At 37.6% G+C, this 26,894-nt stretch overlaps 4 protein-coding genes across 6 annotated transcripts; 1 reads left to right on the top strand and 3 right to left on the bottom strand.

The window, feature by feature from the left end:
* Window positions 1-113: 113 nt before the first annotated feature.
* On the bottom strand, window positions 114-5,894 carry gabpb2a (GA binding protein transcription factor subunit beta 2a). Its single transcript, XM_056741091.1, has 8 exons — window positions 5,783-5,894; window positions 4,968-5,075; window positions 3,569-3,736; window positions 3,285-3,479; window positions 3,045-3,186; window positions 2,787-2,954; window positions 1,937-2,049; window positions 114-1,426 (listed from the first exon to the last, which is right to left on the bottom strand). The coding sequence occupies exons 2-8, from the start codon at window positions 5,073-5,075 to the stop codon at window positions 1,097-1,099; spliced, it is 1,224 nt and encodes a 407-aa protein (XP_056597069.1). The 5' UTR covers window positions 5,783-5,894; the 3' UTR covers window positions 114-1,096.
* A 1,466-nt stretch (window positions 5,895-7,360) lies between these two features.
* mllt11 (MLLT11 transcription factor 7 cofactor) lies at window positions 7,361-9,318 on the bottom strand. The gene is made up of 2 exons (XM_056741595.1): window positions 9,090-9,318; window positions 7,361-8,102 (listed from the first exon to the last, which is right to left on the bottom strand). Exon 2 carries the CDS (start codon window positions 8,094-8,096, stop codon window positions 7,851-7,853), a length of 246 nt encoding a protein of 81 aa, XP_056597573.1. The 5' UTR covers window positions 8,097-8,102; window positions 9,090-9,318; the 3' UTR covers window positions 7,361-7,850.
* A 1,585-nt stretch (window positions 9,319-10,903) lies between these two features.
* Window positions 10,904-17,576, top strand: mindy1 (MINDY lysine 48 deubiquitinase 1). Of its 2 annotated transcripts, none has more exons than XM_056741588.1 (9): window positions 10,904-11,231; window positions 11,477-12,738; window positions 12,971-13,028; window positions 13,722-13,786; window positions 14,588-14,746; window positions 14,846-14,948; window positions 15,328-15,470; window positions 15,556-15,744; window positions 16,767-17,576. In XM_056741588.1, exons 2-9 carry the CDS (start codon window positions 12,106-12,108, stop codon window positions 16,893-16,895), a joined length of 1,479 nt encoding a protein of 492 aa, XP_056597566.1. In that variant the 5' UTR covers window positions 10,904-11,231; window positions 11,477-12,105; the 3' UTR covers window positions 16,896-17,576. The 2 variants fall into 2 exon arrangements, with proteins under 2 accessions (XP_056597566.1, XP_056597564.1); XM_056741586.1 differs by having other exon boundaries at window positions 10,917-11,231; window positions 16,740-17,576.
* Window positions 17,577-17,912: 336 nt separating this feature from the next.
* Window positions 17,913-26,894, bottom strand: LOC130415715 (DNA-binding protein RFX5-like). Of its 2 annotated transcripts, none has more exons than XM_056741584.1 (10): window positions 26,834-26,894; window positions 25,395-25,542; window positions 25,136-25,169; window positions 24,795-24,877; window positions 24,543-24,662; window positions 23,232-23,348; window positions 22,933-23,011; window positions 22,622-22,820; window positions 22,459-22,550; window positions 17,913-22,372 (listed from the first exon to the last, which is right to left on the bottom strand). In XM_056741584.1, the coding sequence occupies exons 2-10, from the start codon at window positions 25,484-25,486 to the stop codon at window positions 21,446-21,448; spliced, it is 1,743 nt and encodes a 580-aa protein (XP_056597562.1). In that variant the 5' UTR covers window positions 25,487-25,542; window positions 26,834-26,894; the 3' UTR covers window positions 17,913-21,445. The 2 variants fall into 2 exon arrangements, with proteins under 2 accessions (XP_056597562.1, XP_056597563.1); XM_056741585.1 differs by lacking the exon at window positions 26,834-26,894 and adding an exon at window positions 26,766-26,803.

The raw sequence follows: 26,894 nt of genomic DNA, 5'->3' as shown, positions 1-26,894 counted from the left end.
ATTTATTTCATGGTTTTGATGGGTTTACTATCTTTCTAAAAGATAGAAAAAAAATATACAACTTTTGACCGGTAGGGCACATTGTGTGAGCTCTAGAAAATACAAACCAAAACTTGATCATCGCAAGATTTTTATTAAAAAATAGGTGAAAAGCTTTATACATGTAAGCACATAATACAAGTGGGGTGGATTTCTTTTAAACTGTAGTGCCAGTATATCTGTGGTTCATTACAATGTTGAAAGGACGGTAATGTCTTACAATTGTATGGAAGGTGTAATTAGAATTACTACATTAAAGACAAAGTTCATATACACATCAGAACGTCATTATTCAGAACTCTCCTTTACTTATACAGGCTAAATTAATACAAACCCCTGATACTGAAATTATATTTTACATACATTTGTAAGCACTACACTTGCCTTATGCACAAGATCTCTTCCAACTTCATTCTTTAGTTACGATTAATAAAACATAGCCAACATAATGTACATGTTACCTCTAGTAATATTACTTTAATATGCTGTGAATGGCAATTGCATTGGACGTTTCTTGTCAAAAACTCATTGCAGTAGATTGTGGCAGCAACTGCATCCTAAATATGGAAAAAATATTCAGAGCAAAGGCACTTTTCACAGATCATTTTTATAAATGGGCCAATGGAAATATGAAAGTTTATTGATTTGGTGAGTCTTGGGTTTCAATTACATTCCCCTCATGCCTACAAATACTTAATGCACAAGTTCATTTCCAATCCATATTACTTACAAAAACAAAACCTTAAGTCTGAGAAAATGTTAAATTGATAACACGGTTCGAATAAGGCAGCAATATTTCTAGTGGAGTTTAAGAGGTCCAACCTGAGTGTTTTTCATTTGTCTTGAACAACACCAACTGTGACAAAATTTCTGTGTGCGAGCACAATGCGCACTGCAATTGTTCCTTTTTGAACTTTCGATGCAAGGAAAACACTAAGCAAAACAGAAGGAAATAAATTACAAAAGGACTTAATTGCAAAAATAAAAAGTTAACCAAAACTGTGCTGATGCACTCTTTGGTTGTCTGATCATGGAGTCCACACTCTCGGGATGTCCTCTATGATATGACTTCTGTGTGACCTGATGTGGCTTCCACCAGAGTTATCTGCTCATCAGAGGAATCGATCTCTTCTGTTTTAATGACGACGCCACCTTCTGAAAACATGACGACTTCCTCCTCTCCCTCAGTCGCTTCCTCTATACCCACCTCTTCCTGTACAAACACGACCTGCTCCTGCGTCAGATCAGAGTTGCCGTTGGTCTGTCCATTAGACATGGCCTCCAGTTTCATGCGGTACTCTTCAGCTTCCTGCTCTTTGCGAAGTAGCTGTTGTCGATAGGATTGAGCTTTCCTGTTGGCTTCTTGTAACTGCCACTGGAGATGCTCCTGGAGAAAAAACCATGCGAGAGAGAGATGTGATCAAGACACTTGTTTACTTCTATGTCTATTTTAGTTATTGTTTTTGACTGTAAACAAAAATCCCAGAAAACCCTGCGTTCTGTCACTATCCTGAAACAAAAACATCCCCATAGTAATTATTAGGGTTAAAGGGACAGTTCACCCAAATATAAATATTCGGTCATCATTTACTCAAGTTGTTCCAAATCTGTAAACATTCCGTTGTTCTAAATGAACACAGAAAAATATTTGGAAGAATGCTTGTAACCAAACAGTTCTTGCCCACCACTGACTACCATAGTAGGAAAAAATAGAAGTCAAAAGTTCCCCAGGACTGTTTGCTTTCCTACATTGTTCAAAATATCTCCTTTGGTGTTCAACAGAACGAAGAAATGTATAAAGCAATTTTACCTACAATGGTAGTCAATGGTGGCCGAGTAAATGGGGAATTTTTGGGTGAACTGTTCCTATAAGGGTTTTCCTTCTAATGATATTCACCGTTTCACCAGCATCTGTGTGATTGGATGATTCCTCAATTTTCCTTTTACGGGCAGGAGGTTCAGAGTCCTCCACCACTTCCTCTGCAATTTGATTGGTTGAAACTGCCAATACTGAGAGAACACATGGAAAACAATGTTTAAAATACACAACAGGCAGAGAAAACAATTCAACTTTTGTCATTAAAATAAATAGAACTTTCATCATCTACTAGTTTATACAGCCGTGGAAAAATTAAGATACCATTCCAAACTTTCACTTATTCTGCATTTCTAGATGTATTGTGGCCATTCCAGTCCAATGTCTGTTGAATTTCAACAAAATCAAACCTCAGGAGTGACATAAAATCATCCAACAGCAATGTGAAAGACTGACAGCATGACAAGAAACATGAAAAGACGAGGTTATCGCATAAAAATTATTTAGAACTTTCCTAGATACATGTAGGAATATTACTGTTGTATTTCCTAAAAGTGAATATGAACATGTTTTCGTTGCATTATTTGAGGTCTGAAAAAACACATCTTTTATGTTATTTTGACCTGCTAATAAATGCAAATAGAAAAAAAAACATTATTTGAAATTTGGGAGAAATCTTGTTTGTAGTTCACAGAATAAAAAGTATAATATTTACAATAATAATTTTATCTAAACAAATACCTATAAATAGCCTATTTTAAAATCAGAAAAAATATTTTGAAATGGCATTTCAATTTTTCCGCGGCTATATATACACAAATGTAAATACAATGTACATCTATACACCCTAAAACTATATTTAACCATGCATTTCATCAAGCAGATTTTATCTACAAAGAGAAAAAAAGTATAATAATGATGGATTTTTTACCTTGTCGTCCATCTTGCATCGTGACAAAGAAAGGCTGACCAAGTCCATTGGTTTGTAGGTTTCCGTGTTGATCTGTTAATATAGTTATAACCCTCTGACCAGATTCATTCACCACTTGCTGGATTCCAGAGTCCAACGCGCTAACAGCCATAGCCTCCTCTGTGTCACCTTAATAGAAAACATCCTTTTCAGTCCAATGACTATATTTACAATCAGTAACTAGCCATAACAGCTCAGAATATTTCATTAGTCTTGTACCTGAGCTGCTTTTGATGAAGTCGGCGAGGTTGACGACTCCCCCTTGAATGTTGGGAACGCCCTGGATGATGAACTGCTGTGCGCCGCCGCCATTGGTGATTGACATTTCAGCATTTCTGTTTACCTGATTCTGCATTCCCTCCTTAAAGACATACAGATTAGAGCATCTCATCAAAATTTAAAATAAATATATCTTGCAATCCATTATATTTACAGCTGCTTTAGGTCTCCAGGACAAACCTGTAATAGGTGCACAAGTTCGCCATGTTGTATGTCGACTGCGATATCAAAGGCTGACTTGTCAAATTTGCTGAGGGTGTGAACATCAGCGCCATGCTTGATCAATAGCTTGGCAACGCTGTGGTGACCGTGCTGGGCGGCCCAGTGGAGGGCGGTCATCTTCAACATGTCTTTTGCATTGATATCCGCTCCACTCTGAAACATAAAAATATTAGACTACTTGATGAAAATACAAGTTAAAGATGTGTTATGTGTACAAAATGAGTTAGTTTATATCTTCTTACCTTGATTAATAACTCAACAATGACTTCATGGCCCTCTGTGGCCGCCATGTGCAGTGGGGTCCGGTCTACTTTTGTTCGGGCATCTCTGCTGACACCCGCTCTAAGCAAAACTTCTGCGGTGGAGTAATGGCCATGCTGAGCAGCTAAATGCAACGGAGAAGTTCCAAGCTGCACAAATATATAAAATAAAGGAATAAAATAAATGCAGATGCGTCAGTCAATGTGCCACTAGACAAGCTTTCTATCTAATGAATCTTAATGTGAACATTTTATTTGAAAAAGGATCAAAACTGTCATTTATTATCACGGTTCATTTAGCAGAAAAAAATGCAATTTGATACTTTGTTCTGCATTAAAATCTGTGCTCGAATTGAAGGGGGGCTGGGGGATCTGGTACCCCCATAACACATTAGAGACCCCCCTTAAGAAGTAAAAAATGGAATTTGGGATTATATGACAAATGTGATTAAATTCATGCAATGGATGAGGTTAATTTTGTGAATTAATCGTTTACAATAATTTATATTAAGTTTGTTTACGGGCTAGTTGTCATGTCTCTTTAAATTTGAAACGCCCCGCCCCGCCCCACGTCTAAAGACTGCTAAGCGCAGGACAATGAAAAAAGCCTGTTCTTCTATGTAAACCTATTTTAAATATAATGGTATATAGTTATGCATATTATAATCAAGTATATTGTGTATTCTGTATCAATTGTATATTGCGAGACTAACCCCCACCAAAAAAAAGTCTTATGAGGCGGATCCCCCATGAGACTTGGTTCAATACAAGCACTGATTAAAATGTTAATATTACAGATCGCTACATGGTTAGCTACCACTTCATCCAGACCTCCATACTGTGGCCATATGACTGACAGGTAAAGCAACCAATCACGCTTTGTTTTGTGCTGCGTGGAAATGTTCGTTTTGTGTTTAGAGGTGTGGAAATGTCCCCACAGTAACAATCCGGTGTATATTCATGAACATGTCAAACGTTAACAACCACAGCAATGTTTACAAGTTTATGCCGTGAACCTTGCATTCTTTTGCGTTTAGTGGATTTGTGATATTTCCAGCCAGACCATTAAAGAACGTGGCATGCACGTCTCCCAGAAATCCTGTAGAATTCAACCAATCAGATGACGACTTCGAACATGCTGAAGTGTTTCCAGAAAAGTGTGAATTATGCACCAGACGTTCAGCCAACCATTCATGTGCATGAGTCATGAGGTCTGAGACTAACCTATAACAAGCATCAAATTCTGCCGTATCTGGTCTCCCTTTTGGAACTACATAAAGTCATGTGTCGTCATGTAATTTTACCGTTCACAAACTTCACAACGTGGGCAAATAATACAAAAACTCAAACATGACTTAGACATCAAAGACATGTAACCAACCCAGTCAGTAGTGAATGGAGCCCCATTGGCCATCAGCGTTCGGACTTCATCATCATGACCATTGCGAGCTGCTTCTAAAAGACGCTTTCCCAAATCCACCAATGACATCTAGGTACACAGAGGACAAAAATGGTGAGACTTTAAAGAATTTTATCACATAAATGTTAAGTAAGCAATCCATCAATGCCAATGGACATAAAAGTTGAATACTTGACATTTACATCACAACAGAAACCCTCACAGACATTCTGATGGATTCAGTGGCTATAAAAAGAATTGTGTTGGTTTTACTATGAACTATAACGGGTTCTTCAGGTCTCTTGTGGTAATCTGAATGGTTCTGTTGGTGGGATGTTAACTGGTGATGGGAACACAATTAAATCTAACTGGAATAAGTCAAAAATCACATTACATAAACGATTTTTGTAATGGTTGTAATGGTAGACTAGTAAGGTTCACAATAGTGTTTCTAATGGAATCGCTGGAAGAAAACGAAATAAAGTAACGTTAATATAAAAAGTATTTAAAAACAACTTGCAATTCCCTTCTTGTTAGAAAGTAACATAAATACGAGCGAAAATAAAACTTTCACGTCAAACAGCGCAGCTTAATGTAAAGCTTTATGCATAGAAAAAATTAGCGCATCCGCAAAAAAACAACTGCATCAGTAAACAAATATTTAACGTTGTTTTTAAAGCTTAAAGGTTTCAGTTCATGTGCCATGTGCATTCAGATGCATGCAGTGTCGCTGATCGCGTATTTCACAACCCCCATCTGACGCAAAAACTAACGGGATCTTTGCGTTCGATACTCACCGTTTCAACCTGTTTGTTGGAGGTCTATTAGGTGGAAATCAAAGCGCTATATAATGTTCCAGATTGTGTTTCTCGACGGGCTAAACATAAACATGTCTCTGCGTTTAAGCGCATTCAGATATGGCGGCTGCTTTAACCCCGGAAATAAAACTAAAGTCGTTTCGCACCCTGTGGTCGTGTCTCAAAACCTACTGAGATGACTATCTAGACAGGATCATTCGGCATTATAGACGTGTGCTTTCCTTTGAGATCTTCATTTTAGCCCCTTAACGCGCTCGCCTGCACATGCTGATGCTTTAAATGCTGTTTAGGTAGTAAACTTACTAGGTTTGAGACACCCCCCCGTACCGTAGCGCAGGGGTTTTCAAACTTTACGATGCCAAGGACCCCCAAAGATGATTAACCTTTTGTGAGAGACCCCCTTTTCTAAAATATATATTAATCTTTATTTTCTGTGTAAAGAAACGTTTAACATTCGTTAGATAAATGAAATTGGATATTATAAAGACAACACATTGTTTCTCAACCTAAATAGTCGGCAACGAGTCCCAAAAAAGAAATTATAGTGATGAAAACTCACAAGAATGATTCAATTGTAAACTATTACGGAAACTATTAGAAGCAAAAAGAGCAGATAAACACTGTGGACTTTTATCATTTTTCTGGGGGACCCCTTGTAACCTTCTGGAGGTCCCCGGACCCCAGTTTGGACCCCTGGGTCTTAACATATCTTGAGCAAGGTAATATATACTATACTAGACTGGAATAGACTAGACTGAAGTAAACTAGAATAGGTTTATAACAGTTTTTGAAGACATATTTAACCCCAAAATGAAAATTCTTTCATCATTTCCTCATATTCGAGTTATTCCAAATCTGTATAAATTTCTTTGTACATTGAAGTATATTTGGAAGAATGTTTATTACCAGACAGATTTTGTATTTTGAGAAAAAAAATTAAAGTTTTTTTTTGTTGTTGGCTATTTGACTTGAGGGTGCGTTAAAGATTGAGATATGCCTAAATTTCCATTAATTAGGATTAGTAGGTAACTAGGTTTTGAGACACATACATACATCTGGTTGCAAATGCATGCATCTAAAATATTTATTGGATTAACATAACATATTTGTGAGATTGTTAATTATTTTAAATTATATGAACTTTCTGTTTTAAGAAGGCATGTTTAGTAATTAGAAATCTTAAAAAGTTTTCTAGAGATTTGGGCTAAATAAATAAATTTTGCTGAAAAGTCTGCAGGCTTTGTTTCTAAACTTATAACCAGCTGTTCACCAAAACATCTGTTCTTTGATCAAGCCAGTAAACCACAGGGATAACGTACAATAACAATAAGCATCTAAGGCACAGGTGCCGTTAAAAACAAACGACTGCAAATTGTATAGTAAGGACTGAAAAACCGGTGCAAAAGAAAATTGGTGGCAGTGACAAAAATGAATAACTGTTATGCTTTCGAGGTTTTAATTTAAAATGTAAAATCTATTTTTCAACATGGATAAATCAGCTTTCATACGTAAAATGTTGTGTTATAGATACAGAAATAAACACGCTAAACACACTGATTTTTTTAAATATTAATTTAGCAGCAATCTTAATTTAATTGGCATCTGAGGGCAAACAATAAAGCATTTGATCATGATTTCATATGGACATTTGTTTAGTACAAAAACCTTTCAGTTAGATTCCAACACCCTTTTAGCAAGATCTTGCCTTAACATGAACTGATTAAGCAGACAATAACTTAATACGTAAAGCATGTTCAGATTTAAGTGCATCTTTACAAATTTGGAGATGCAAACACTTAAAACAACTTGCATAACATCCGGCAGTGAAATACTAGTAATGTTGTCTTTAGTCATCTGCAATGAAGAGATCAGTAATGCCATAAATGTTGTAGCACATGTAAGAACAATGTATTCGCAGTTGTACTGACATTGCTAAACAAATGAGGCATAATAAAGATACATTAATCTCATAATCATTTCATCAATATCAGAAGGAGAATCGGTGTGACCACAGTGGTTTAACGACAGAACTGATGATCAAAGTGTTTTATAACAGCAGATTGAAATCTAAGGTCTCAATGGTAGCAATGGGCTCCTTCCAGTAGTTAAATGTGGAGTACTTCAGAAACTCCGAATCTTCCTCCTCCTGTGCTGGACGTTTTGAGGAGTTCTTCCCGTCCTTTGACTTGGCCATAGAAATGCCGAGGTCTTCCAACTCCGACAGGTCCAGTGATGGGATGGGCTGCCTCCAAAACAGGAAGGAGCCGAACTGGGTGCTTGTTTTGTCTAACATTTTGATCTGTGCATTAAGAATAGATTATAGGATCAGCTTGGCACTGGTGATCAACAAATATATAAAAATCAGTAAACTCAATGTTGCAAAAGATTTGAATTCGAAAATGTCCTTGACGCAAGACATCTCTCCCCATTGAAAACCTGTTGACATCTCCATGTGCTATTTTAAGTTAACTCCATGCTATGTTAAGAGAAACCTGAGTAATTTACATCTGCAAAACAACTTTCATATGTAGGTCGGAGAACTTTTATTATTTAAAAATTAAATAACCAAAGAGTGGGTGATGCGAGTGTCTAGTTTATGTGTAAATTATAAATAAATAAATATTAAAATAAAACAAAAATATCTTTATTTTCCGATCTAATTACTTACAATTAAATTCAAAGTGTTACGACATAAAAGGAGGACAAAGCACATTACCTTAAGACATCTAATGGGTGTTGCATTAACAACAAACACATAAATCTTCAATCTTAATATACTTATTCTGATTGATAAATGAATAATATGATAATTAATAAATTCTAATCAATTGTTCCCTTAACACGTCATGGCGTAATTCATCCCTGGTCACGCAATGCAACGCAATGGCCGAATACGCCCAATCTCTGGGTAAAAACCTATGATGACGACCATGACCTCCCCCGCATGGTTTTTTATACACAATCTGACATGCACGTCTATTAAAAGAGACCCCCACCCAAAAATAGTGATGGCGCATCTCATGACAAAGCATTTCAAAGATGCATTTGTCCATCGGAAAGCTTTTCCAGCATCAATCCTTAAAAATCAGCAAATATTTTAATAATAAGAGACAATGGAATGAATGATCTTATCCTCAACCTGCAAATACCTAGAAAGATTAGCCTACATAAATGTTGACATCACATCTATTAATGCCACGCCAATCATCAATCAATAATTACCGAATACAATGAACCGGATCAAAACAAAACTGATGATTTTGTATGATAAAACAAATAAACATACCTTCAGTACGTGACAAGATGTTTTTCAGTTCTGCAGTAATTAGGATTTCAAGAATACGCTGGCAGGTCTGTTTTATCCCAGTGTTCTCCTCGGCTGTCTCCTCTCTCAGCACGATTAAACCGCACCCTACATCACTTCATGACATTCGTGGGCGATTTGCGTTGGCCCCGCCCACTTCCAGAGCTGTTTCTTGATTTGAAGGATCCTGCAGTAACAGGTGCATAATTACCGTCGAATGGGCGTGGCTTTCTATTGTTCTCCTGGATTAACGAAAATAGAACTTCCGTTTATAGATGTTAAAAGTCTCTGTGGTATCTTTATCTTTTAAAGACCCCTATTTTCTATATGTGGATGCGCCTAATGAGAGATCTAAGTGTTGGTTGGGTGGACTCAGTGTCAATCAAGTTTAGATCATAATCCTTTTAAAAGGCCCGTCTGTTTGTGAAATAATGGTTTCTGCACAATTTCTTTATAATAAAATGTAAATATTGATCTCGACTGCAAAACGTCCTCAGAGAGTGACCAGTTTGAATATTTCAATTAATATCGGGCTATTTTGATTTGATGTTAATATTTTGATAAACATTTCATGACATTAATGGGAAATGCACAGACCGAGTAGCCTAAACTATTTTTCCGTATAGACATAGATGTACTATTAGTTAAAGAATATTTGTCTCCTTTTAATCAAAATTATCTTTGTTTTTATTTTGATTATATTGTGCAAACACTGCAAAAAAATAGGCCATTTACAAAAGATTTTGAGCAGTGTTTGGTAAATTACTCTGAAAAAGTAATTAATTACTAGTTACTCATTACATATTCAATAGTGTAATTAGATTACTGTCCAAATTATTCTGTCCAAAAAGTATTTAGTTACTCATTACTAATTACTTTCTATATCCTACATCAACCTTGATTAGTTAAGTGATTCAAGAATATACATGAAATGGCTTATTGAATTCAAATAATATTATAGCCAACCAAAGTATTACAAATGTGAGAATTATACATTAAAGCACAGATTTTAAAGTAAGACTTTGAATTTTGAAGTCAATTACGCTATTGCACATGCATATATTTAACAAAGTATTTAGTTTAATTACATCAAAAGGAACTTTATTTAAATTACAGAAAACATATGAGTAATCCCTTACTTTACTTTTTCAAGGGAAAAGTAATTAAATTACAGTAACTAATTACTTAGTAACTAGTTACACCCAACACTGATTTTGAGTCAGTTAAAATATATGTAAAATGAACTTAAAATATATGAAGAGTTTGGTTCCAAAAAGAGATAACCCCTTTTTTATTTTTTTAATCATGTCTTTTTTATTGTGCATTCCAATTAATATCAAACTACAGTCGGTTTAGCCATAATAACAACAAAAAACAACTAACACATTGAAACACTATAAAAACATGTTAACATAATAAAAAACATGATTTTTGAAAAATGTAAAGATGGAGTTATCTCATTTCGGAACCACACTCTTCATATGTAATTTGTGAAATTATAACTTCTGAATATACATAGTTAAATATATGCTGAAATGTTTAGCGACCTATAAATATTTTTTAAGATACAAAAAATAGCAGTGTATGTGCGTTATATTATTATTTATGTTGCATCTGGTGTTGATCTAGATTTCATATTTATAATTATTTATGATATATTATATATATTCTATTACTGTGTTGATGTGTTTCCTTTATTAACAAGAGCTTGAAACGTTAACCTGCATTTCTGTCCTCCAACCACCAGATGTCACGCGATGAAAGACTTTTGAATCGAGCGCGTCTAAAAATGACATCTACTTTACAGCAGCTTGTGTAAATCCATAAAGATTTATTACTTTAACAAAAACAGTTTGCTAGGAATTTGAAAACAAATCGCCGTGTTATGAGCCTAGTAGTAGCTAACTGGCATGACGTCACTGTTTACAAACAAAAGCACCGGAAGTGAGACAGGCAAAAACAAGATTACGGAAAGAGTGGAGAGAGAGAGAGAGTGACGTACGGCTGTATCAGCAAGACGAGTGCAGATCAAAACCTGCCTAAACACTTTTATTTATCACACAGAGCGTGTCTTATGGAGTAAAGAAGAGCTTTTTTGGTCAAGACAAGCAAAATATAACAATGGTGAGTTATTGCTGTTGTAAGTAATGCATGCTACACTGCTGTCTGTTAACTCTTATCTGGATTTAACTTGTAGTTATGACAATATTTACTCAATTGCACGATTCATTTGCAGTTCAATAGTTTTTAGTTTTTTAAGTCTAAGTGTAGTAATGTTTAACATAGCATAAAGAAAGACTGTGGTTGGATTGTGTTTACAATACATATGAAGTGTCTTTTTGTCTTAATATTCATTCTGTTTATTTCAGAGTTGTGCGAATTGAGAGTATTTTTGTGAAATTCAAAAGGTGATCTAAAGACCTCCAGCTGAAAACAACTACTGCCCACACGTTTTTTGCTTCTGGCTCTTACTTTGTGTGCTACTAGTCCTTAACATATTTTCTCCATTTGGGAACAACTGGTCTCATATCTTATGGCTACTTGAGAAGTGCAAAGTGTTGCTTTGGATCGCACCTGCTGTTTGTATACGAGGTGTTTGTAAAGCTGACGTGTGTCCAAAGTAGACACTCTGTGACTCAGCTGTTCCCAGAATTAGGGAGAAACAACACTATTAGACAAAGGTTCACCTAAAACTGCCACTTTCTGCAGTTTTGAGTTCTGTATCCCAATGATGGATGAAGCCTAAAAGGAAAATTTATGAATTAAGTTTATGACTTCAGAAGAAACCGACAGCACATTTTTTATGAGATAGAAATAAGGACACAAAGAGTCGATCCTGCTAAACGCTTGCGGCCAACTTTCAAGTGCTAAAGCTCAGGAATATGAAATAATATTTTGGGGGGTTAATAGGCAAACAGCCACTGCCAGGATTTTGTAATTTTATCAGTAAAAAGTCTGTTTTTAGCTTATTTGAATTAGGCACAAACTAGAGCAGATCATGGCAGATTCATGTTCAGACGCAGTCGATGGTGAGATTTCAGAGGGACAGAATTTAAGCAAAAGCAGAAAAGAGAACTCAGCTAGAGTGCAGGAAAAAGAAATAAGTTCAGAAGTTTTGGATTCCAATGAGCAATCCTCTCCTGTGAACGTTTCGCACGTTATGAAAGATGACATCACACCACGCAAAGATCCTCCCACCACCACAACATCTTCTCTCAAGGATGATGCTAACGCAGCTCAGTCGTTCTCTGTGATGAGTCAAAGCCGAGACAAAACAGAGGATTCTGAGATCATCAATAGCCAGTCACACACCCCCAGCCAGTCAGAGGTGACGCCCACTTTCTCAATGGCCAGCCTGGAATTCTCAGAGGAGACTAATGGGGTACCGCCAGATGGACCTCCGATTTCAACCGAATCTGCTCAGGATGTCAAACTGTCACCTGACAAAGTTCCCCCTGAAGGAGCAAGTGCTGGGGTTTCTAGGGTTGTGGCGTCAGAGCCGACCATGCCAGCTTATTATTTTGTCAAGTGGATTACGTGGAAGGAGAAGAAGACAGCTATCATCACACAGAGTGAGAATGGACCCTGCCCACTGATAGCCATCATGAACATTCTGTTGCTGCGGTGGAAGGTGAGCTTTCCGTGCATCTCAGGAGCTATTTTTTTGTGTTTATAAATGAGATTTTAGTGTAAAATCTGGAACCTTTAGGAACACGCATGAATATTATCATGGAATCTCGCTGTATCATAGGCCAGTAATGAAGCATTGACTGTTTTTATTCTGTGTTACAGTAAACATGAAGTCACTTTACAGTAAAGCACTGATGTCATATGGAAAAGCAGATTTTTTTGTGTTTTTTCAGGTGAAGTTGGCGGCTCAAACAGAAGTGGTTACCACAGAAGAACTGATGTCTCACCTCGGTAAGATGAACGTGATGACTGACACAGGGAATGCACTTCAGTTTTTTCACTTACTAATGGACAAAATCTATTTTTCTTATCTCCTCAAAGGGATAGTTCGCCCAAATAAATTCAATTCTGTCATCATTTACTCACCCTGTTATCAACCTGTATGAATTTCCTCTGCAGAACACAAAAGAAGCTATTTGGAAGAACGTTGGTGCCCAAATAACATTAGTCCCCATTGACTTCCATTGTATGGACACAAACCACCGAGACATTTCTCAAAATATCTTCTTTCGTTTTCTTCATAGATTTTAGGGTGAGCTATCCCTTTAATGCCATGTTATTATTCACTACAGTTATCTTTATGGTTAGAAACAGATGGCTGGAGTGACTTGAGGGGTGTGGTCAGTGTGTATCATGTCAAAGCAACAATCATGAGTTGAAACCAGTATTTTACTTCTGGCAAACACAGCTCATGTTAGTATAAGTAATAATTTACTTGATGCTTTTACCCAAAGTACCTTGGACACATTACACACTAATGTATTCCATTACTGCATGCCACGGACAACTCTCCAGAGTGAGCTTGGATTGCCTTTGCCACCATTTGCTCGGGAACACAATGGGGATTGTTTAGATCTCCCCTTGCTGGGTTTGAGCCTCAGAAGTGATTTTAAAACGCTTAACTGTGATTTCCTGTCGTTTTAGGGGAGTGCGTGCTGTCCATCAAACCAAGAGAGAAAGCTGAGGGGATGGAACTCAATTTTCAGCAGGTAAAAGAGAGGAAAACAAATGTATGCTCCTCTCGGCACAGATGTTGAGTATCTAGACAATTGAATTATCATGTTAAGCAGAAGAGCTGTGCTGAAACCTCAGAAGCTTCCAGTGCAAATAAACAGACAGTCATTGTGATTGAAGACCGGCAATTCATGAATGAACGCATGTGATTCATTTATTAACAATTCGAACAGTTACAGTGTGTGTTTGTGTCTGTGTGTTTGTGTTACACAAAGCGATACACAAAGCATCTTTTGTTGAAGGCAGATATGTGCTGTCTCTTTATATTGATGTTTGGAGAGATGATGATAAGGATCCAAGTTGCAAGATGTTACCCGTTTTTCTGTCAAACTAGATTTCAGGAGTTTAGCTAAAATATTAACAAAAGCTTAAAAATTCATTGTTTTAAAATATTGTTTGTATGATCCTAAAACTTAAATCTGGATTCACTTAAAGAATTATGTACTGATTAGGGATGTCAAACGATTAATCGTGATCAATCGCATGCAGAATAAAAGTTTGTGTTTATATTATTTATGTCTGTGTACTGTGCATATACATTTTGTATTTATAAACACACATAGGTAAATGCATTTAAGAAAACTATAAAATTGAATAAACATATATATAATTTGTATCAATTATCCTTAATATATATATATATATGTTTTTATAAATACAAAATGAATATGCACAGTACGCAGACATAAACAATGTAAACACTAACTTTTATTCTGGATCCGATTAGCGTTTTGACAGCCCTGGTATTTATATATTATCATCTTGTTTCTTTCTAGAACATGAGCGACGCGATGGCCGTGCTGCCAAAACTCTCGACAGGCCTCGATGTTAACGTGCGATTTACAGGCGTATCTGATTTCGAGTACACACCCGAGTGCATCGTCTTTGATCTGCTCGACATACTGCTTTACCACGGCTGGCTTGTTGACCCGCAGGTATGTCAAGAGCGTGTTGAAAGGCATGTTCCTTTAACTGTAGACTATTTTGCATTCTGATGTCTCAGAAGATTAAGATGTAAGTGTTTTGGTCTTTAGAGTCCTGAAACGGTGTCTGCGGTGGGAAAGCTCAGCTATAACCAGCTGGTTGAGAAGATCATAGAGTTCAAGCACTCGACGGATAGCAGTAAAGTCAGCGAAGGTATGTGTGATGTTGTTTCTAAATAAGGGTGGGACATCCTCCCTCCAGCTGCCCTCACATGACTTTTCATGAAAGATAATCAATGTATCATTATATGGAGACCACACCTTTACAAATATTCGGTTACAAAACACAAGTCAACTTTTACTTGCCCTCGTGTTTTCGGTTCTTCTTTGGAACACAAAAGAAGATATTTTGAGAAGTGTCTCATTACAAGGGACGTCAATAGGGGTAATCTGGTTACCAGCGTTTTCAAAATATCTCCTTTTGTGTTTTGTGAAAAAAAGTCATACAGTTTTGGAATGACATGAGGGTAAATAAATGTTCATTTATTCCTTTCATACAATGAAGTTATTAACTCCATCTTTTGTCCCAACAGGTTTGACAGCGGAGCAGTTTTTGGAGTCCACGGCAACGCAGCTGTCATATCACGGCCTGTGTGAGCTGAACACAACAGCCAAGGATGAAGAGCTCTGTGTGTTCTTCAGGAACAACCACTTCAGCACAATGATAAAGCACAAGGTGCATGGGTGGAAATGATTTACTGTGTCTTTTGACTGCTGGTTAATTATATTATAAAAATGATGTTGAACGTGTGAAATTGCAGGGTCACCTCTATCTGCTGGTCACAGATCAGGGCTTCCTGCAGGAGGAGAAAGTGGTGTGGGAGAGTCTTCATAATGTGGAGGGCGATGGAAATTTCTGCGATTCGGAGTTCAGGTTGTGCCATCCATCCCAGAAACCCCAAGCAGCCAGCCAGCCCTCTGCACAGCAACAGCAGATGCAGATCGACCAGGTAACTAAGTTGACTTGACTATTAAGGTTTTTTAATTTGAAATATTTCTCATTTGACTGATTTGCAATAGTCTACATGCAAGAAATATGTATAGACGCGTGTGGAAACATGGCTTTTGTTTCCAAAAAGCAGAACTTCTAGAGAACTGTTTGTTTCAAAGTCATTGTAGTGAGGAAATGTTAAATGGATAGTTCACTCAAAATTCAAAATACTGTCATTTATTCAACCTCATTTCATACAAAACCTGTATATAACTTTTTGTGCTGTGGAACCCAAACAAAGATATTTTGAGAAATGTCTTGGAGGTTTAGCGTCCGTACAATGGAAGTCAGTGATGTTGTTTGGTTACCAACATTCTTTAAAATATCTTCTTTTGTGTTCTGCAGAAGAAAAAAAGTCATGCAGGTTTGTAATGACATAAGGTTGAGTAATGATGACAAAATGTTCCCTTTAAGATTAGAGAACCTAGGCTTCTTGCCAAAATCCATGTCTGTTTGAGTTGGATCAGGTTAGTCTGACCCGTCTCTAAAGAAAACCATGTTTGTTTTATTAGTATGTGTGCTCGCTAAAAAATCCACACAGGGAACAGAAAGCACATTAACAAAGCGCCTTCCAAACGTCTTAAAGGAGCAGTTCACCATGATTCTGTCATGATTTACACGCCCCCTTGTCATTTTCAAACCTGTATGACTTTCTTTCTGTTGTGATTAAGAACAGCACAGCCCCCGATTCACTTCTATTGTAACCAATACCAAGGCTGTTATTGACATTCTTCAAAATATCTTCTTTTGTGTTCTGTCGAAGAAGTAAAAGTTTAGAAATGACAAGAGGGTACGTAAATGATGAGAGAATTTCCATTTTGAAGGTGAACTACTCATTGAAAATCTGTGTTTCGTTATCTGATTTCGACACTATTCCCACCCAACATTCTTTCTCTCTTATTATTCCGTTTACTCAGCTGAAAATGTTGAGATTGTGTTATGATGTGTTGTCAGGATTATCTGGTGGCCATGTCTCTACAGCAGGAGCAGGGTGAAGCCCCCGGACCCCTGAGCGACCTGGAGCTGGCCAGACAACTACAGCAGGAGGAGTACCAACAACCCCAAACCCAACAACAGACATCACAGGACAGGTACTTTCTAAGAGTGTAAAGGTCTTCTTCATAAAACATAAAAACTGTTTGAAACAGATTCTGTTGTGTTTGAGGTCTTATAAAAGCTTGACAGAATGATTAAAGCTGAACTCTAAATCTCATCTTAATATCTCTGTAGACGAGAGGTCAAGCTGCACCCCAGCAGAGCGGACCGAGACGCAGAGAAAAGAAAGATGACTCTGATTGTTGTATTCTTTAAATAAGCATCTTAACATGACAATAAGCAGACTGTTTAAAATCAGATCAGTTTCAGTTAACATCTTTCTTCTGTACAAGTATTGAAACAAAGGACTGGCGGACCTGTCGTCCTATTGCCAAGCCTGCCTTTCCATCACAGTCATCCCCCTGATTTTGCCTTTCTGTTAGTCTCATAGTCTGACCTATCGCCCATCATTGTCTGCTGGACCAAATAACGGTAGCAATTGATTTTAAGCTCTGAGCATTTTTAACAGTGCCAGGAAGGAACTCCTAACTATAGTAGTCTGAAGTATGCATTTGAAGGATCGTAATGGTAAATAATCAGGTATTGTAATACCAGACTACTACTGTCTGAAGTTGATCTGTACATAGTCTTATCCAAAGTTATGTGCAGTACACCAAGTACATAATAATATGTACTTTGATTCGCTCAGCGTCTTGTCCTTTAAGCTGAGCCAATAAAAGCTACTTCTGTGTTAAAGCAAGCGTGTGGCCTTTGATTCTTAAAGCGATAGTTTACCCAAAAATAAGAAATGTCATTTCAAAGCTGTATGACTTTCTTTCTTCTGCAAAAACAAGAAGATATTTTGAAGAATATTGGTAACCAAACAATATTGGCCCTCATTTACTTCCACTGTACGGACACGTAACCACTTAGACATTTCTCAAAATATCTTCTTTTGTGTTCCACATAAGATTCCATTACACGTTCCAAACAACGTGAGGGTAAATAAATGATGACAGATTTACTTTTGGGTGAATTATTCCAATACATAAAAATTCGGATAATACAAGAGAAGTTTCCAAACGCCTGATGTAAAGAAACACGTTATACATAGCTTTTTATTAGTGCTGATTTATGAAAATGTGCTCACAGTCAGAGATTGTTTTTTTCAAATGGAAGATTCTTTTTACAGTTCAAACATGTAAAACAGAAAATACAGAAGAAACTTTATGAACGCAAGTACAAAAACAAACAACATATTAGGTGCTGCATTTATTCTTTTCCCCCGTGTGCTTTCCGTTAAGAAAATTAAAGTGCAAACAAACACCAGAGATTTCATCTTTTTTTAGAGAAATGGCATAACTTCAAATCCAGCCAGACATTTGTATGACATTATAACAACTTTTTTAAAGTGTACTCAAAACACAAACCATGCATGGACTGAGCAGTAATCCGAAAAAAGCAATAGACATATTAGATGTCTGTGGTACAAATGACAGGTCAACTCATGGTATATTACTGACACTCACAACATATGAACAGATATTTCCACTAAGTCAATCTAAAACAAAACAGGATTTATGCTGTTTAACAGTACTACACAAGTCTTGTTTGGCAGCTTTAGATTTTGTCACAACATAAGAATGACCAACACACAATCGTCCCTTTGACACAGCGGGTCGTTTTGGTTTTCCTATTTTTGGGGCAACAGTTTGAACCAAAGAGTAAACACAAAAACCACTCAGAGCTTCAGAGCTAAAACCCGACATTATAAATAATGCAAAGAAGAATGGATATTTACAGAGCACAGTGGTTTGTATGAGGCACTATGTTGTAATTAACATTTTACATTTCTGTGGTGTCATGTGTACTTGCAAATAATAAAAATGTTGATGGACAATAAGGAGGTTATTAATATTAAAGCATTAATGGACATAAATAATAATTTGCTTGCCTATTCTAAAGGTTATTCACTGGGAAACATTAAACTGCTTTCAATGCTTGAACACTTATTAACTTCTTTTGTGGAGCATAACAAACTGCTGCTTTGAGCCAGATGCGATGATTCGCATTCATTATATTTCTCATTTATGATTTGAATGTAATCTCATAAATTAAGCAGCAATTCAAATGATTTAGGTTATTCGTGTAATTTGCTTTGTCTGTGAAAGGTTTTAGTCTGAACATTGACATAAACATTAACATTATTATGCAGAAGTTTGATTTGTAACATTGCAGGTTAACTGTGCACTGCCTCTTAGTGGAAAAATAAATCTGAAATAAGAAAATTAAGGTCAACGAATGAAACTAAATGGAAATATAATGAACTTTTTCACAATTTACTGTAAAAACAACACGTGTCCAGAATTGTAGATTTTGCCTCTTCAATATACGGCACATCATTTCACAAGCCTAAATGTGATTGATAGTGATGCAGCAGACTGTCTGACAGCCGCTCTGCCGCTGATGCACAGAGACCGTAAGTACCCCACCATTCAACCCAAAATCAGCACCATCAACCCGTTTAGCTTTTTTAAAGCACCGTTACTCGACAGTAAAATGATCACCCATACTCATTTACCATCTCGCATATTTGACTACAGCATTTCAATAAATATTAACATCTGACTCTAAATCTCTTCATACATAATCGGAGTTGCTTTATATGTTAAGTGCCTTTAAAAACGCCTTTTAACCATCAACAACCTTTGTCAAAATGCACCAAAAACTGCTTTAAAAGAATGTATATTCTTTTATATTATTATTTAGTAAATATAAGCTGTATATTACGTTTTTTTCCTCACATTTTTAACTTCAGCAGTTCAAAGTAACATAAAAGTAGGCTTCTGGCTACGGTGTGCAAAACAAACGAATACAATAATCGTTTAAAGCTATTTAAAACGGGGGAGAATTCTCCTTTAAATTTAAACTGAAAACAGGTTGTTGAGGCTTAATCTCTGTAAAATTTGTATAGATAAATATTTAGCACATATTCCAGCTTGAATTTAAAATCATCAAATTTCATAAATTCATCAAATGTTTTCTTATAATTTTGCACATGCTTTTAGGGTGCCAGTGCACACTTTTCTAATAACTAATAATAAGAATATTTCATAGTAGCAATATTGTGACGATGGCTGTACATTTGCAACAATTAGAAAATAAAACATTTCAAATTCGTTCTTGTATGCTTCACTTACTCTGATATCCTTTCAGGCTTACTGATAAACTATTTACATCTGTTAAGTGCTCAATTTTGTTGCTTAAACTGGTCAGTGAACTGGTCAGACTTTGACGCAGGTGCTTTTGAAAGGAATCCTAAAACCACAGTAGGGTTGTCAAACGATTTATCCCGATCAATTACATCCAGAATAAACGTTTGTGTTTACAAAATATATATCTGTGTACGGTGCAAATTAATTTTGTATTTATTAAAACATACACGTATGTGTATACATATTTACATTATTTTTAACAATAATTGTAATTATATATAAATGTTAATTCATTTTTAAATGTTTTATATTTTTCAAGATATGCATGTATGTGTATGTCTTTATAAATACAACATTAATATGCACAGTACAAAGACATGGATGACGTTAACACAAACTTTTCTTCTAGATGTGTTTAATTGTGATAAATCGTTTACCAGCCCTAAACCCCAGTTTTATTTGCATATTTTAAAGGGACTTAAAGAGGTCTTTGTTTTCTTGACCCCCACGTTGTGTTACTTCAGAGGTTTGATATATCTGTTATATATGACATAAATTATAGTTAAAAACTGAATGTGTAAATATTAGGTGAGGGAGGGACTTATGGTCGTCGTAAGCTTTTAGAACCCTGAAGTTACAAACCCGTAATACCACTCTTAGTTATCTGAACAGCTAGAAACGCACTCGAATGTCTCAATTCATGTTCACAAACACGACCATGCAAAGACGGTAAGAGCAATAAAAGACGACTGCCTTCTTATGGCACAGGGGACGAACGGCATCAACAGACGGTAAGCAGTTCCTTGTTAACTCTGATGAATGACCTCTTTTAAACGTCACTCCTATTCGATTTACACGTCAGAGCTGGAGCAGATCCAACTGTTATATATGAGAATATCAGTCCTTTTCAACTACAATTTGACTAATATGTTAAACTTATGTGACTTCACCATCTTAGAAACAGTCAAATCATTTGTTCTAATAGTTTAGGCCACTTGAATATACAATTCATAATCTCTTAAAGGTCAAGTGTGTCATTTCTGCACCAGCCGGACTTTCTTTTGTCCAACCAATGAGTGATAGAGGGAGAGTTTGACACCTGTTTGGCAACAATCATTACCTTTGTAATTTTGTTTGGTTGCACAGAAATAACACACTAATGTACTTCTTTTTGAAGCTAATATTATTAAAATATCGAGAGTGTAGTTCCGGTTAAAGGCGTTTGGTTGAAGCACAACTGTCCACTGCAACAATGACAGATCGTACTCAATATTGTTTTAGACACCCTTTGAATGGCAGATCAATCGTGGTAAACCTCATTTTGATCTCAAGCTAGTTTGCAATTCACAGAAGCTCTGGAAAGGCAATCTTGATGTCTCAGATGAGAAGTATGTGGCCGGTGTGCTGCTGCTATGGGGTGTCCGGTTTTAAGGTTTCTCCATACGGGGAGCCAAAGGAGCTGGAGATGCCCGTTGAGTTGAGCATGGAATCGTCCTCCACAGGAGTCAGAGTTATTTCCACTTCACCTCTGTCCCCTACTATTGTCGGTGGCGGAAGGTGCAACACGGCTTCTTGACTAACAGGCCTTCCCTCTCTGGACAGCGGCGCTCGCTTTATGACCACGCCCCGGCTCAACTCGTAGCTGGGCTGGTTGGGCCCCGGCAATATCACAACAGATTGATGATTCTCTGGTTCAGGGGCAGCCTGACAGTGCCCCAACACGACCCTTCGCTCAGCGTCTGTCACTTCCTGTACAGCAGGAAGTTGACTGAGCACCAGGCTTTGCTGGTCCTGGATCATGAATTCCAGTAACTGTGAAGGATGAGCGTGTGCACAGGAAGACATGGCCTTTTGGATCACTCCTCCCGTGAGCAAAGCTGGATTAGGATTCGACGGTTGGCCTAGTTGTACTTGTGGTACTGCATCTTCCGGTCTTTGCTTCCTGGGTCGTCCTCTTTTACGTTTCATGGGAACAGCGCCCAACCCAGGGGCTGATGCTGAGGGATCAGGGCCTCTTTTAGTAGCAGGTGGTCGGGCTCTGGGGCCAACCGGGGTTGGGGCAGCAGAGGTTGCGACTGTGACCATGAACGGGACTGTAGCGCCTGCCTGGGACGGTATGGTTGCAACAGTTATGGGCAAAGTGACCTGGACATTGCCCGAGTCGGAGGGAGCGAGACACGTCGGTGATGTTTTCTCGGGGATAGAGCCTCTGGGAAGGATTTGGTGAAACTTTTTCATGCAGGCCTCCATACGAGCAGATTCAACCTTGTTGGGTGGTTTATCACTGACCGGCTGTTTGTTAGCTGGAGGTTGTTCAACACCATCTTTCTCCTTTTGCTACCAAAAACAAAACAGTTCCAAGTTCAATTTTACTGTATGAAATATATATATTTTCAAATCAAAACTCCCTGACTTTATAATACCTTATTTTCCACGCTGCCGCTTTCTTCCTCTGCTCCTGTTCGAGATGTTGCTGGCGTCTTTTTAATCACCTTATGAGGTTTAGAAGTTCCTCCTATAAAAAACAAAGACAGAAATTTAGCTTCAATCCCTCTAAAAACACTTCACATTTCATCTAAGAAGTACCTGCAAGAGCGGCTGAGGTGACAAGCTCGGCTTGGCTGCAGCGTGGGTTAACAATGTGCTCTTGTACAAGGAAGCGTGCGATCTCCACCACTGTGTCAAAAGAACGCTTGAGAATCTTCTGGGCCCAGTCACAGATGAGCTCACAAGCAGCTTCAGTGACCTCTTGCTTGTAGGTCTGCACCAGTTCTGTCAGCTCAGACTGAAGGTGGCACATCATGTCATATGATTCAAAAACACAAAGTTGACTCTAGACATTTAAATGGGGTGGGAGAAGGTTCCGATTTAAAATCAAAATGAGAGGACAATCCTACCGGGTCATTCTTGAGGTCGAGGTTGGGCAGTAATGGCATGTTTAGCACGGTTTTTCTACGGATTCCACTATAGCAGTATGTGCGGTCAGGGACGTTAAAGGACAATACAAACATACAGTAACATTCAATTCAAAAATCAACCAAAAGTATGTGCAGGGAAAAAATTATTTGGTGTGGAAAGTTACATTTATAGTTAATCATGACATCATGATAATTTCTTGTTTGCCCCAGAGGAATGGTATAAGCATAAATGTTTGTATTTTTCTTCAGATCATATGGAAACATAGACAGAAGGATATTTGGATTGTCCTCTTCCACCCAATCTTCGTGCTTTAATGTTAGGGAAGATGTCGCGGATGATTTTGCCAAAGTTTGCTGGACTCAGAGGCTGATGCTGTAGGTTGTCACAGTGCTTCCTGTTTTGACATAAAACACAATACACAACTATTACATTTTAAGAATCTAACAAACATCCAAAGGGCTAAAGGGCCGTGTATAATTGACTTTCCGCATCCGTCTTGCGCACAAACGCATTCGCACAGCTTCTTGAACATACTCAATCGCGGATACATATGCGCAGTACTTCACCAAGTTGACTCGGCCGATTCAACTGCTGCGTCCCAATCCCCATACTATGCGTCCTTAATAGTATTCGAAAGTAGAATTAGTATGTCCCAGATCGTAGTATGTTGAATATGGTATTCCAAAGATTCTGCATGGTCTACTACTGCAGAATGAAGCACACTCTCGAGTAGGCAGAGTTTAGTGACCCTCAACTGCATTAATAAATTAAATAACTGATGCATTTATAAAACAGAGATACAGCTGTACGATTATTTCCTTAAAAAGACGAGCTGCTGGAGGCAGGGGAGATGGAACTAAAGGACGAGCACACTATACATTGTCGCATTAATCCCTTAGTTCTTTTGACATTTTCACGTTCACCCCGATGGCCAACAAAAGACAGACATATGACTTAGTTTGACTTACTGAATGCATTTCATGTCAGGCATCTTTTAGCACAGGGACCGCTCCATCTATCAGTTTCAAATTAACACCAAATCCAGCGTTATGTCCACCGTTTACATAACATCCATCACTGAAATGCGGTGAACAAACAAACACACAACTTCTCTCACTATAGCAGGAGTAACGAACTGCAGCTGCAGGTCCAGAGCGCAGCCAATCTTGACGCAGCGCAGCCAGCTCTATCTTTCGCCTTCCCTTGGGCGTGCTTTTTCGGGAGAATTGGCTAATAAAAGGAATAGGATCCTTGTTACGAAATAGGGATCCAGATGTCCCAGTGCGTGAACATTGTTTTGATTCACACTAAAATTTATATATACTATTCCATAACAAAAACAGTAAATCATTTTAGTTCATATTGTAAGTAGGCGAATTGGGACGCAGCAAACATTTATTCGGGCATGCGCTGTTGTATGCATTCCAACCGCGAGTTATAAAAAAATGGGCTGGACACGGACGATGGCGGACCTTCTTGATTATGAAAATTCCGTCATGCCATTGCCGCACAGACACGGACGGCCAGACTATACTTTGGGCTTAAGAAAACAGCATGCAAAACCAACTCATCAAGGATGATATTTTACCGGTATGTCTCGTAAACATCTTGTTTAGGCAGGCAGGTGTCAGGATGTTCTTCCAAGTGGCTACGTATCCAGTTGCAGGTGTGAAGCTGGTCGGCCGTGTTGACCGAGTTAGAATCACCACTTGCATACACAGAGTAGTTTGTAAATGTTACACATATATATCTTCTTACACGTTCTTGCTGTCATTATAATATCTCAAAAACAGATGCGTGTTGGCCTAGTGAAGTACGTGTGTGATTTAATAAACTGTACCTCTTCTCTCCTGCACTTGGACCTGAGGGTAGTTGAAGATAAAGGTAGAGCTTATCATTATCAGAGAAACGCTGCACATCTTCCTGAAAAGAGACATCACAGAGACGAAATGATGAGAAACAGATGGTAAAAGTCAACTCGCAGAAGAGCTATTATACTTAGAATAAATGTTAAATATTAAACTTTAAAGAGAGGATTATACCGGTGTGATCTGACACAGATGTGTGTTAAAGGATTTAGACTTCTTATATAATACTTGTGTAGTAGATCACAGGTAACTGAGATCACTTCAACTACAGGTTAGGTCACAAATGTTACTTTTTCCCCTTAAAGACACTTACCAAAATTTTGTCCACTTTACTCTGCACATTTTTACTGTCAAATAAATTAAAGAGAGCAAAAGATTACATTAAAATGATGTGAGGGAAAAAACACAGTTATTGCCTCTATTTTGGCAACAAATTTAACCATTAACAATGAATGTACTGAAAACAAGACCATACCAGACATGCTCTTTTCCTCAAGACCACAAACAGGAAACATTCAAGACAAAAAAAATTCCATGCATCATGGCGACAGAGTAAAATAAGCGGTTCTTACGAAATGTTGCTCTTAAGTTTCTGCAGCAGCATGCTGGGCTCGGTGTCCCCCTCCCCAGCCGAGGCATCGCTCTTCAATGGATCTTCTGCCATGTCTCAACCACGCTGGGGTGACAAGCCTCATTCAGAACACCGCTGGACTTGAAGTTCTAGAAGATATGAGAAAGCTGTCAAGATATGTCTGAATTACGTTTACCTTAACTTCAAAACTTAAAATACAACAATTTGGATCTGATTTCTTACACGGAGCTCAAAATACGATTTCAATATAACCATGGGACAAAGTATTGTGTACCACAGAGTTTACTATTAATGGGACAAGAACAAACTACAGCTGTAAAGGATATGCTCTTAGTTTGGTCTTTTAATAATCCTTTAGGATTTAGAGCATCTTTCAGTGCCAGTTTATTTATAAAAGACATCTACTCCTGGTCTCAAAGGCTCCATAACTTATATTAAAAAAGTAGGAGTTTGTATGACAGCATATACATTCCCAAACATTTACATATACAAAGGATGAAGATATGAATTGTAAACATATTTCCACCAACAGTAAACACAAAACAACACCACGCAAGCGCCTACTTCGGCCACGTCTAAACGCTCGAGATTTTTTCCCCATTTAGAAAATACAGCCACTCATGAAACTGTTGTCAGGTCAATCGGATAGCGACCATGCCCAAATACTGCAGGGCTGTTTTTCCATCCCCAGTGCAGACATTACCTCCTATTCAACACACATGCGACTAATGGAGAACAGTAGGGCAGGTGTATGCATGATACCAGACAAAACCTCAGGATTCAATATGATCACTTACAACCAGTTACTTTAATGCATGATTATGTTCATGAGATACGGAAAAGTGTATTTGGTCGATTACAAGCTTTTGCATCCCTCAATGGGCGTATTGCAAAGCTAACCAACCAGAAATTAGACCAACCGATTGGTTATTTATGACTAAACCCTCATCTTTGCTAAAGTTAAGTAAATTCAACTACATGCTGCGATCATTGATAGCCAGCAATACGTTACGCTTTTAACGTTAGCTCATAGCAGCTAAGCTTAACGTTAAATGAGCATGACTTAGCAGCTAACATGAGCCATAGGCCACAAGACGTAGACTAAATGTAACAGACAACAAATGGAGGGCACGTTTAACGTAATTAAAAAATGTATCGCTATTATTTGACACGTTTAAGTAACGTTATATGCGCTATGTATGAGCTAGCTGACCTAAATGTCGTTAGCGATGTCTGCTATGCATCTAGCTAACGTTAGCCACATTTGTTCGCCTCGAAAACCTTAAATTATTCCATTAAAATGTCTAATTACTCTCATAAACGACATCCGTAATCGTTATACAAAGTTTACCTAATGCACCACCACATGTACATACAAAACAATTGTATCGTTTATTTTATAAACGAAAAAGAAAGTACCTGAGACAAATATAGAGCAAAAATCCCCCTTCGACTTATTTTGTGATTGGACGACTGTGTT

The sequence above is a fragment of the Triplophysa dalaica genome, chromosome 25, assembly GCF_015846415.1.
Source record: "Triplophysa dalaica isolate WHDGS20190420 chromosome 25, ASM1584641v1, whole genome shotgun sequence".
In the NCBI taxonomy this organism is placed as follows: Eukaryota; Metazoa; Chordata; class Actinopteri; order Cypriniformes; family Nemacheilidae; genus Triplophysa; species Triplophysa dalaica.
This window is presented reverse-complemented; position numbering and strand designations above follow the sequence as displayed.